Below are 12,190 nucleotides of genomic sequence, written 5' to 3'. Positions count from 1 at the left end.
ATAGAGCAGGCTAGAGCACCATTCGTATGGTCAGGCACTTGTCTCATTTTGGGATCCACATCTTTACCCTTCCCAGAGGGCACACCCCTGTAGGTTAATGGGGTGAGGGTTCAAAGGGTACCTTGGCAGGGCAGTGTGGTCTCACTGCCCAGGAGGGGAGAGAGCACGGTGCTCCCTAGAGGCCCCTGTCCTAAGTGTTAGGGCAGGAGGCTAGTGGGGACCCAGTTTGGAACAAGTTCAAATTTAGATCCAGTCCTAAGAGGCAAAGGAGCAAGCACCCAGGAGGAGGGTCATAAGGAAATACAGGTGGGATCACAACACAAAGAGCAGCAGTGAGTGAGTGCTGGGGTGGGAATCCCTTATTGCCCTGCCTGGGAAGACCTCCCTCACCCCCAAGGGCAGAGCCACCCTCCCAGGCAAGGCAACAGGCCAGGGTCATATCCCTCCCCTCCTGACCCTGGCTTCCTCATTCCTGAGAGTCTGAGCTCCTCTCTCCGTGCTTGGGACCCAGCTTGTCCCTGGAGTAACCATCCCCAGTCCAGAAAGGGGTAAGGCACATGCTCTTCTCAGAAGATATGATAATTATCTTGGATACCCTTGGATGCTCCAACACAGCCACACACTGCACAGAGACACCTTCCCATTGAGGCCATGCTGGGGCAACACAGGGCACATGTGTATTTGGGGCCTAAGCCTCCCCCTACTCAACTGGACATTTCTAGAAAACTCAGTGGCTTACATTAGCTTCTGCCCTGCCCCAGGGAGCCAAACTGGGCCCTCACTATACTTCTGCCCTGACACTGTTTCCAGGGAGTACCCTGCTCTGTTTTACACAGGTTTAAGTCCACAATTCAGTGGTTTTGATAGCCACAGAGTCGGGAACCATGACCTCTTTTGAACCTCAGAGCTTTTCATCACTCCCCATTCTTCTCTGCTTTGCCCCTAAAAACACTAAACTGCTTTCATCTTTATGGACTTGCCTGTTCTGAATATTTCATACACACACATTAGTCTCCTTAATGAGGGTTCACTTTCTCAGTTCAAAAAGAAGTGTGAGTATAGTACATTTTTTTTTTAGTTTTAAAAATGAGTTTATTAAAGAATGTTTTTAGGAAGACAACCAGTTTTGATTTATCATTTTAAAAAGTTACATTTCAGGACTGGCAGAGTGACTCAAGCAGTAAGAGCACCTGCCTAGCAAGCATGAGGCTCTGAGTTGAAACCCCAGTGCTGCCAAAAAAAAAAAAAAAGTTACAGTTCTTCAGAATGTATAATAAAGGTAATGTAAAAGGACACAGAGTTATAATTTTTTTCTGCTGGTATTCTCTAAAAGTATAGCACAGTGTAGTCATTTTTTGCAGTGGTAAAATAAATATTTTAAAGTCTCTTCTACGCTTTTCTTCAAAAAGTGATGAATAATAACAGAAGATGATATTTATTTTATTTTTTTGAGGTACTGGGGTTTGAATTCAGGACTGACACCTTGAACCACTCCACCAGCCCTTTTTTTTTTAATGTGTGTGTGTGTGTGTGTGTGTGTGTGAGATAGGTTTTTTTGAGATAGGGTCTCACAAACTGCCTGAACTGGCTTCAAACCTCCATCCTCCTGATCTCTGCCTCCTGAGTAGCTAGGATTACAGGCATAAGCCACAGTGCCTGCTCAGAAGATGGTATTTAAAAAAACATTTTTTCCTACTCATTCAGTAGTCCTGGAGCCAGGACTGGGTACTGGGGTTTGAACTTAAGGCTTCATGCTTGCCACTCTCCAGTACTGAAGCCAGAATTTTTTTTTCCCCCGCTACTGGGGTTTGAACTCAGGGCCTCACATGTGCTTGGCAGGCACTCTTACCGCTTGAGCCACTCCAACAGCCCTGGCACAGGTGTTTTTATCATTGCAGGCTACCATTTTTACATTACCCACTTTAATAAATTCTATCATCTCCCTGAATTCACAATCATTCAATACAAAAGCCCACACATTATCACAAAATCTGTACATATTTTAAAAGTCCCTGAAGTTGACTCTGTTCCTGACCCTCTGAGTCAATGCTGAATTTACAGCCTTATCAAACTGAAGTTGAACTTGAAGGGCAAGTTGGGGGATGATGGGTATGAGGTTATCTGAGTTCTCCTAAAGAGTGTTTCTTAAAGTGGTATTTCTGTACAACTGACATATCACAGCTTACGAAGAAGAAACTGCTTTTTCTTTAGGTTTGTATTGATGTTCCACTTCCTTGGGGAAGTAGCCAGCTAGAACCTGGCAGAAGGTACCCACTTCGATGACCACCTATTCAGCCGCCCAGCACAAGATATTTTGAGAGAGACCATGTTTACAAAATTCTGTTACAGTAGATTGCTGTAATTGTTCTATTTTATTATTAGTTCTTTATCTCTAATTTACAAATTAAACTTTATCATAAGGATGTATGTATTAGCTGGGCACCAGTGGCTCAAGCCTGTAATCCTATCTACTCAGGAGACAGAGATCAGGAGGATCTCAGTTTAAAGCCAGCCCGGGGAAATAGTTCACAACAAGACCTGATCTCAAAAAAAAAAAAAAAAAAAAAAAAAAAAAAAAATCACAAAAATGGGGCTGGTGGAGTGGCTCAAGGTGCAGGACCTGAGTTCAAACCTCAGTACCGCAAAAAAAAAAAAAAAAAGATGTATGTATGGTGAAAAGCCAACACAGGAAAAGGCAACATACAGAGGGTTCAATACCATCTGAAGTTTTGGTCACTGGTTGCCGGGATCTCATACCATCTCTACAGACAAGGGGGACGATCGCACATGGACTCAGACAGTATTTGTCCTGTGACTGGCTTGGTTCTCAGCATCATCTGAATAATTTTGTCATTGTATGAATACACCCTTATTGATCTTCATCAACTGAGGAACATTTGTTTTGTTCCTACTTTTGGGCTATTGTGAATAACACTGCTAGGAATACTCATGCACAGGGCTTTGTGTGGATGTGTTTTCATTAAAATTTCAGAAACTTGTGCTTCTAATGAGCAAGTCTGAACAGTAAGTTAAGAATCTTGCACCCTTATCCTAAAGCAGCTGCTCCCAAAAGGGGGATCCTGAGTTGGTGACCAATCTCAAGCAGGCCCCCTTTGGATTGGGTCAACCCCTATCCAACCCGGGCCACTTGTGTTCCAGACTAGGGAGAGAGCCCACCAACCCAGGAGGGCCTAGGTCAAGTGTGTGTACCAGGGTTCTGGACCCATGACATGACGTGGGAGGACAGGGCTTGCCGGGCATCATTGGCTCCTCACTGCTTCCCAGCCCGCTGGGCTCCCCCTCCACCGACATCAGTCTTCCAAGGAAGCCGTCCCCCTGCGACCCCGCCCCTTCCCCAAAGCCGGTCCACTATCCTATGACCCCACCAACGCGACCCCACCTGTCTCCCGAGATCCCGCCTCCCTCGCCACCCCCACACCCGACCTCACCCTGCCTCCCAAGACCCAAGCACCCCCAATCCTGCCATCGCCTACGACCCAGCCCCTTCCACAAGAGCCGCCCACTATCCTAAGATCCTGCCCAGTCTCCCGAGATCCCGCCCCACCAGCCTGTCCCCTCCCCCACCCCACCCCGACCTCGCCCGGCCCCCACGACCCTGCCCCCCACGACCTCGCCCCCCACGACCTCGCCTGGCTTCCACGACCCTGCCCCCCACGACCTCGCCCGGTCTCCCCCACGGCTCTGCCCCCACGACCTCGCCCCCCACGACCTCGCCCGGTCTCCCCCCACGGCTCTGCCCCCACGGCTCTGCCCCCCACGACCTCGCCCCCCACGACCTCGCCTGGCTCCCACGACCCTGCCCCCCACGACCTCGCCCGGTCTCCCCCACGGCTCTGCCCCCACGACCTCGCCCCCCACGACCTCGCCCGGTCTCCCCCCACGGCTCTGCCCCCACGGCCCTGCCCCCCACGACCTCGCCCCTTCTCCCCCACGGCCCTGCCCCCCACGACCTCGCCCGGTCTCCCACGACCCTGCCCGTCCGCGCGAGAAAACAGGAAGCTGCGCGCAGCGGCGGCGCTGGGAGCAAGTGCAGGAAGCTGCGCTTATCTCGCGCCGCAGCCCTGACCCCTGGCCCCGCGCCGGGCAGAGGGCGCCAGAGGCGGCCCAAGGACAGGGCCTGCTCACCTGGCCCGAGTCCTCACTACCTCTCCCCCGAACCCCCCTCCCCTCCCCGCCGGGTACATCAGGCTAGAGACCCTTCAACAGAAGTCCCCACAACACACCAGTGGTGACCCAGGAGCCAGGACCTCAGGGCGTTCCTCCTCCCCCACAACAGGCACTGTGCACCCACCGCCAAGGGCCTGACCTCTCCATTTCCCCCCAAACAAGGACTCATTTCCCACAGCAGGTGCGAACCTCCCTACTGGTTCTTCCCAATTTTGAGGGGGGGAGTTGTTTGTTTTTGTGTTTACAAAGCTGGGACTTTTCCTGGGGAGGGGGAAGGATGGGGGCTGTCCCTGAAGGCCACTGGCAGGGACAATGGGCCCCAGCACCTGCCCCCTCTCCTCCTATGTGTTTCCTGGGGTAGAAGGCTTGTTTGTTTCCCAGTCAGCCTCAGCTGGAGCATAGGGGCCTCCTTGCACACCTGTGGTCTCAGGACCCCACACTCATTCACACGCAAAGGCCACGTGCCCACAAGGCCAGACACCTCCAGGTCTGGGAGCAGGTGTTTCCTCCTCAGCCTCCCTGTCCAGAGTGCTGCCCAAGCCTTCTCAGCACCCAGCTCCAGGCATGCAGCCAAGCTCACTGAGGGCACTCAAAAGACATGTCCATCTTTCCCACTGCTCCCCTTACAGGAGCAGCACTCCTGGGCTGGGATGTTGGGTGGTGGAGTAGGAGGAAGCTACTATCCAAACCCAGGAGAGGCTGCAGCTCTCATCCCTGCTGAGGTGGTGAGAGGTGGGGTGGGTGTGGGGAGGACACAAGTGGCAAAGACTAGCTTGGCTGTCATCCGACTTCCAGATGTTCTTTCAAAGGCTCCCAGTCTGGGAGGCTGTGGGGACCCAGGATCCCTTCAAAGCCTGCCAGGCTCCTCCTCCCGCACTGCACATGGGGGCCTGGCTCCTGAGCTGCAGGAAGTTACACAGCTCTGGCCAGTGCCCTGGGGGCCCCATCTGCCACCCTCACACAGCCCCTCCTTCTGGGCCACAGCCACCACCTCCCTGTAAACAACCAAGCCCCGTGAAGGCGTGTGTAGAACCGGGATAATACCATGTGCAGGCCCCCCAGTCCCATGGTTGAGTCTGCATCTCCAGAGGTCAGTTCTGGCCAGTTCCAGTCAGCAAATGTCTATGGAGCAGCTCTTCTGTTGGCCTGTGCCAAGTGTTCTGTCCTCCCAGACTACAAAGGGACCTTGGGGAGCCACCACTGGATGCCTGGGCTGGGTCTGAAGAACCCACAGTGTCTCAGGGCCTAAGCAGCATCCAGCTTATTATCCAGTCTCCATTTTTCATCTTGGCAGCTCTGAGACTCTCTGTGGGCTCAGCACCTGTGCCCATCCTGCAAGAGGACAGACATAGTCCTTATGGAAGACAGCCCCAGGTTGATGCTGGCAGGGTCCCTGCAAAGGAGCCATGGGGCCCAGATGCAGGGGCTTCTCACTCATGGTCTGATGCATCATGGTCTGATGCAGGACCTGAGCATCAATGTGTATCCTCAAGACCGATGCCTCTACCCCTCCTCAGGCCTCCCAGGAGGCTGTGGTCTGTCTGATCTTCCTTCAGTCAAGGGGGGAATGCTCTGTTGTCCACCAACTTCCCTAGTCTGGTCCTACAACAGGACAGGAGCACTGTGATGGGAGCAGCTATGGAATACACAGGAGACCATGCCCAGGTGCCACTAGGACAAGAGTGCTTTCCACACAGCCCTTGGAGTTGTGACTGGTCCACGCACAAGGGCCTGTCCATCCAGGAGCCACCCAAACCCCTAAGCTCTTAACATCCTTCTCCAGACTCCAACTCAGCCACTCCCCAGTCATGTTCTGCTACCCTACACCTTATGATTCAACAAAATTGGGACTTTTTCTCCCTTCCTGACATTTGGCAAAACCCTAGCATGCCCAGCAGAAACCATCAATATGAGCTATGCTCTTTTCAGGTTCATGGTTCCCAAGCTCCCTCTAGTCCTCTATTGGTGTTTCCCAATTCAAGATGCCTAGAGAACCCTGGTTTTCCAGCCAGGACCCTGGATGGCCAAGCCTCCCCTCACTCCTTCATATCTGGTCCCTATCCAAACACAGCAGCAGGGTCTTTTTAGGCCTGGCTTTATCACATCTCTGCTGAAGACTCTGCATAAGTCCTAGCACTTGAGCCCTACTTGGCACACCTCACATGTCCCTCCCTCTCCTCCTGCACTTGTCCATGCTGTTCCCCATGGAGCTGGACCAGAATGTTCCGTTTGTGTTCAGAGGCAACCTGGGAAACTGTTAAAAGCCTGAGTCTGCCAGTGAAGCAATGCACACTGCAGTCCAGAGAGCCCTACTCACCATCAACACACCACACTAGAGCCCAGGTCTGATACATCCTTTACAGTTCCTGACTATATGATCAGGGCAGGTTCTGTAACCTCCCCATGCCTCTGCTTCCTCATCTGTGAAAAGAGACAACAGCTCCCGTTGGCTGACCAAATGCAAGCAGAAGGGACCAAGGTCAAGATCAGCTGTAGGGTTATTTCTTGCTGGTGCTGATTGTCCCACCAATGCCTTTTTTGCATCTCCTGCTTGCCTGTTTGACAGACTGCGGGGCAAGGCCTGCCTCTCTACTCAGCGAAAAGTGTCTGCTTGACATTGCCAGGTTCAGGGAGGGACAGACACCCAGGCCTATGCAGGCACTAGGGTCCAGCCTGGTCTGTCTCAAAGACCAAGCTGTGGCAGTCTCTGGAGCCCCACTTTGTGTCTACCCCCCTTAGGCAGCAGGAAATGACCTGGCTGTGCTTGGACCAGGACGGCAGGGCTGGCTTCCCCTCAGGCCCGTTTCCTTTATCCGGTTGTTTTGCTCTGAATTCACCAAACTCAGCCTTCCCCTCCCCTCCACTTCCACCTACTCCTCCGGTCCAGAGTGGGGCAGGACGGATGCGTGACGTTTTAGGGTTCCCAATGGGCCCGCCGGGCCCCCACCCTGCCTTGGACCCCACTTGGAGCCGCAGCCAATGCCCCGCGCGCCCCCTGCTGCCTGAAGCCGGGAGCACCGACTTGGCCGTCGCACAGGTGCGTTGGGAAGTGCAATCTTTGGCCCCTCCCCACTGAGGAGCCGACCCCAGGGCCCACGGCCAGGAAGGGGAAGGGAAGGAGACTTATCGGTGCGCAGCACCAGCTCCGTTTATTTAGGACAGGGTGGGACTGTCTCCACCAAGTCCTGGCCCCTCCGGGAGCTCAGCTATGCCGAGGCAGCGCTGCAGTCAAAACATCAATTAATTTAGGCTTGTTCCCAGGCTCCGAGGTGACCCTCCAGTTCTCTGCCCCGCACGCGATGTGGTGGGGGGACAGAGCCTGGGGCAGGCTGCGCTAGGATCCCGTGGTGGCCGTGGCATGCAGTGCGAAGAGCTTCTCCCAACAGGTGGCGACGGTGTCCAGAGCGCGCACCAAGATCCGCCTCCGGCTGCCACCACGGACAGGGCGCGTCCTGGGCCGCCTGCTCCGCTGCGGGGACAAACAGGTAGCGAGTGCCCACGGCTCCCAAAACCCGCGTCCACTCCCCACAGCTCGAGCCCAACCGCCAAGGGAGGGCGGTCCGGACTCGGGAATGCACACCTGGTGCGAGGTCCAGCAGTGGCGGCGCATCACCGCCTCGGTGCGCACGGCCACGGTCCATGCAGCTTTCTCCAGGGCACCGCGGCGGCCCCCCGCCACTGCCCCTCGCAGGGTCCGACCCAGGGATTCGATGGACAGTAGGATACTACGCTCCTGGGGAGGGAAGGGAAGAAAACAGAGGTAGAGGGCTAGGGGAGGCCTCAAGGGAGTGGGCAGGCGGTCGAGGGTGGGGGCGCTTCCTCCATACCTTCTGGGCACCACAGGAGGCCCCAAGTCGTCCTGGCACTCCACCAGCTCCAGTCAGGTTTTTCTGAATGAATTGGTAGTGTCTGAAGCCTGGCCCTAAACGTTGGGCCCCGGACCCCACCCGACGCACGGCAGCCTGCAAGTCCTCAAAGATGACAGCCCGATAGTGGCGGAGCACTTCCGGGACACTGCAGGAGCCAGGCCGGGCCCAACCTGGCACAAACCCCAGGAGTGCCAGCAGTAGGGCACAGAGAGTGGGCTTGGAGGGCACCTAAAGAGAACACCAGATCCGGGTTGGGCGCCTGGCCTCCAGCACAGGGAGCATTTTGGGTCACCATAGAAGGCACACCACCCCCATCTCTAAACTGGTATATGCTGGATGGAGGTGTCACTATTCAACAAAAGCTCTAGGTACAGTTCAGATAAATCCCTGCCCTGATGAAGGAGAAAAGATAGACCTGCAACCAAAGGCTCCGAAGCTCTGTGCAAACATTTGAGACTCTGCCTTAGGGAGTGGAGGAGGCCATTGCACTGAGCCCTGCAGGACCAGAAAGGAGACAAAGAATATGGGGTCCAGAAGCAGTGGGCCAGGTGCTATAGTCTACCTGGGAGAGAGAGTCACTTAGTTCTGCACAGCTGGAGTGGGCCGACTCTGAGGGGTGGGGGTACAGCAGAAAGTGGCCCCAAGTATAGTCTCACCTATGGCCATGCTCAGACCCATACCTACCAGCCACAGCTTTCCACCTGCAATTGGGCTTTCCTGTTGCTCAGCCCCTGCCCCATGCCCTCTGGGTCCCCACAGGATAGGAGCTACACACCTGTGGCTCTGCCCTCCCCATAGGAACTGGGGGCAGAACCACTACATTCCGGAGTGGCATGAGAACTTCCACTTCCCGTCAAGAGCACTGATACAACCAGGTCAGGGCCACAGGAACTGGCTTTCCTGTGCTCTAACCTAATAGTGACAAAGGCAAGAGCCTCAGAGCTCCAAGCCACGCCCCACTGGGAGGGGAGGGCTGGGGAAACCCCTAGAGGTGACAGGGGAGGAAGGGGGGTCACATCATATCCCAAGCAAAGCAGCAAACAGGCCTCCTCCTGCTCAGAATGGAGGGGATTGGTTGAGGTGGTAGTGGAGCCCACACACCAGAGAAACAAAGGGCCCCAGACACTCCAAAAGGGCCTGTCCCCAAACCTGTCCCAGGCCCCCAGGCTGGAGTCAGGCAGCGGACTTGGGCTGGAAAATTAATCATGTGAACCCAACGAGATGACAAGACAGAACTCGACTCGGCTTCCCAGCCCTGGCAGGGCCTGAGCATACCCCAAACCCCCACTTAACAGCTGAGTGTGTGTGTGGTTTTTTTCTGGGGGGGGGGTGTTCCTGTCCAGGACATCAAGTAACACCCACCAAAAGAGCAGATGCAGTTTGCTGTGGCTGCTTCTTGAAATCTACTAGACCCCATGGCCAGTAAAGGTGGGCTCAGAATTGCCTGTGGCCCCTCTGCCTACTGCCAACAGGGATCACACTGAGAATAAATCCAACTACTGGGAAGGCCAGGGAGCTGCTGAAGAGATGTCCTGCACCACTATGCCCAATGTGGGTCAGGTTGGCTGTCCAGAGCATCCCTACAACACTTCCAGGCTAAAAACTCAGGCTCCATCCAGCATGAGAAGACAGATGAGAAAGAAGCCAGTTTCTGGCTGGGTGCCGGTGGCTCACACCTGTAATCCTAGCTACTTAAGAGGCAGAGATCAGGAGGATCTTGGTTCAAAGCCAGCCCAGGCAAATAGTTCTTAAGACCCTATTTCGAAAAAACAAAAACAATTACAAAAAAGGGCTGGTGGAGTGGCTCAAGGTGTAGGCCCTGAGTTCAAATCCCAGTAGTGCCACACACACACACACACATGCCAGTTTCTGTGCAGGGTGTCACAGGGAAAAGCAGGGGGGGAGTGGGGAGTTCTGAAAGGCACAGAGGAAGCAGCTTTCCCCGGCTATGTGCACAACCAGCCCCTTGGTCTAAGCCAACCACCTCCCCAAAGACCCCAGCTGCTCACCATGGGCATCTCAGGGTCTGGCCCGCCCTCACTCCCTCCAGCAGGCCATGCACATGATCCTGGGGTCCTCTGGGGTCCTTGGGTGAACAGTGCAGCTGGCAATTGGCAACCACACCAGCCGATGGGGCCTCCCTGGACAGGGCTGAGGAGCAGGCGGAGAAGCTTTTGAAGTTGGCTCCTCTAGCAAAGGAGGGAGGGAGCAAGAGAGGAAAGGAGAGGCCAGCAATCCAGCCCTGCCCCCTCCCTCTCTCCACCCTCCATCCAATCACTTCAATTAGCCTGACCCTGGAGTCCAGCAGCTGCCTGTAGCAGCAGATACTGGGCTGCTGTGGGTCTTGGTGAGTCGTCAATCACAGGGAGACCCAGCTGCCAAGGGGTACTCAGTTGACAGGGGGCAGTGCAGAGTCCAGCTGGTAGGTGAATATAGCCAGGCAAGGCCAGCCAGGGCTGCCTCCCCCAGGGTCCTGGCTGACAGGCAGAACCTGGTGGGTAGCACCTTACTCCCTCACCATGACATCCACCAGTCCTACACCCTGACATCCAGACAGTCCTGCCCTAGCAGGTCCTGAGACTCGGGACTTCCCAGTCTCCCACTATTGGCCCAGACTCACTCCTCCTTGACTATCTTCCACAGTTGGAAAGGTCACTCAGAGGTGTTTCTCTGCTCCAGAATGAGAGCCTTCACAACACAGCTCACCTCTAGCTGAGCTGAAAGTTCAACTCTCACCTGAGAGCGAGCTAAGGTGTGTTCACCCAGGAACGGAAGATGGCAATGCACACAAATAGTCTGACCACCTCAGCACTAAAGAGACAGACATGTACATGAAGATACTTCAGGTGCACCAGACCCTTCCATGGGTCCTGCAAACCTCACTCAGTGTCCTTTATGTGCCCACTCCACTGCACTCAGCACGACAGTCAGGGTAAGAGCCACAGAGGAGCAGAGGCCACCAGCAGTCTGAGACTATAATCAAGTCCTTGCCCCTTCCTGGACCTTGGTTTTCATCTGTGAGGGGGTAAGGAGCCCATCTGACTTTGGACCCCTTTTCAGAGTAAACTCTAAGGCTTCCTCTTGCCACCTAGGGTCCCATAAAAAGACCCCAGCAACTCTCACAGCCACTTCTCAGGTGAGTATGAGGGGAACAACTGCCCTGAGCTGGTGTCCAGGTTACCTACCCAGCCCTACCAACCAGCAGTTTCTGCCCCACCTAGGGTGACTGGCCCCTTGCCTTCCTGTCCTCAAGGCTCCCAGAGTCACAGGAAAGGTGGCCAAGCCTTCCAAGACAGCAGAGATGCCTCTGTGGTGCCCACAGGTGAGTAAGTATTCTTATGGCCAATGCTCCCCAGGGCTCAGAGGGACTACAGGCCAGCACAGGCCCTGCCTGCAGGGGGCTAAGACATGGGTCAGTGACTGACCACAATTGCAGGCTCCCCTACAAGCACCAGGATTCCTGGGCTCATCTCTTAGCTTCTGTTCTCTAGAGAGTAGGTCTCAGAGGGCCAGCCTTCATCATCCTACCTGATGGCCTCTCTTCCCTGATTAATCTGAGCCTGTCTACCCTCCTTGTACTAGCCACAACCTCTAGCCAGATGTCTCCGGCCCAGCCCACAAACCCCCCTTCCAAGAGCCAGCAAGTTCTCAACTGAATGTACACATTCATGAATCCAGGGCCCAAGGAAATCCTTTAATCTTGCGCAGCATAAATCGAAAAGAAACCAAATCATTCTAATTTTCCATCTAGTGATGAGGATGGTTACAGTGCTTTAGGATAAAATTGCTATGAATTAGTAAAAAGATTCACTTGTAAAAGTGAGAAAGCCTCCTACCAGTTATAGCAGCGTTGGAGTGGCCCCTTTCAGAAGAGCTTGGGTCTGATGTCTGTACTCAAGACTCCAGAAGGCCCCTGCTGTCCCTACAATAAGACTGGGAAAGTCCTCTACGCTGTGGGGGCTCCTGGAAACCCTTCATCCCATTCACAGCTTGGTCCCCATGTGACCTCTGACCTCCTGTGTCACAGAGCAATGACCTGGTGCACCCACTCTCTCCAGAGTTTGTACTCCTAACACCTCTTCTGCAAAAATCTCAGTAAGCCCTGGTACCCCATGATTCTTCCAGCTGCACAT

The 12,190-nt window shown here is 54.6% G+C and overlaps 1 protein-coding gene and 1 pseudogene across 1 annotated transcript; both read right to left on the bottom strand.

Moving 5' to 3' along the window:
* Positions 1 to 466: 466 nt before the first annotated feature.
* Positions 467 to 3,232, bottom strand: LOC141423483 (uncharacterized; annotated as a pseudogene).
* Positions 3,233 to 7,209: 3,977 nt separating this feature from the next.
* C5H20orf204 (chromosome 5 C20orf204 homolog) lies at positions 7,210 to 12,171 on the bottom strand. Its single transcript, XM_020161020.2, has 5 exons — positions 12,167 to 12,171; positions 10,099 to 10,246; positions 8,016 to 8,285; positions 7,769 to 7,921; positions 7,210 to 7,657 (listed from the first exon to the last, which is right to left on the bottom strand). The coding sequence occupies exons 1-5, from the start codon at positions 12,169 to 12,171 to the stop codon at positions 7,523 to 7,525; spliced, it is 711 nt and encodes a 236-aa protein (XP_020016609.1). The 3' UTR covers positions 7,210 to 7,522.
* Positions 12,172 to 12,190: the final 19 nt, after the last annotated feature.

Source organism: Castor canadensis, chromosome 5 (assembly GCF_047511655.1).
Source record: "Castor canadensis chromosome 5, mCasCan1.hap1v2, whole genome shotgun sequence".
Taxonomy (NCBI): Eukaryota; Metazoa; Chordata; class Mammalia; order Rodentia; family Castoridae; genus Castor; species Castor canadensis.
The sequence above is the reverse complement of the archived record's forward strand: the minus strand, read 5'-3'. Positions and strand labels throughout refer to the sequence as shown.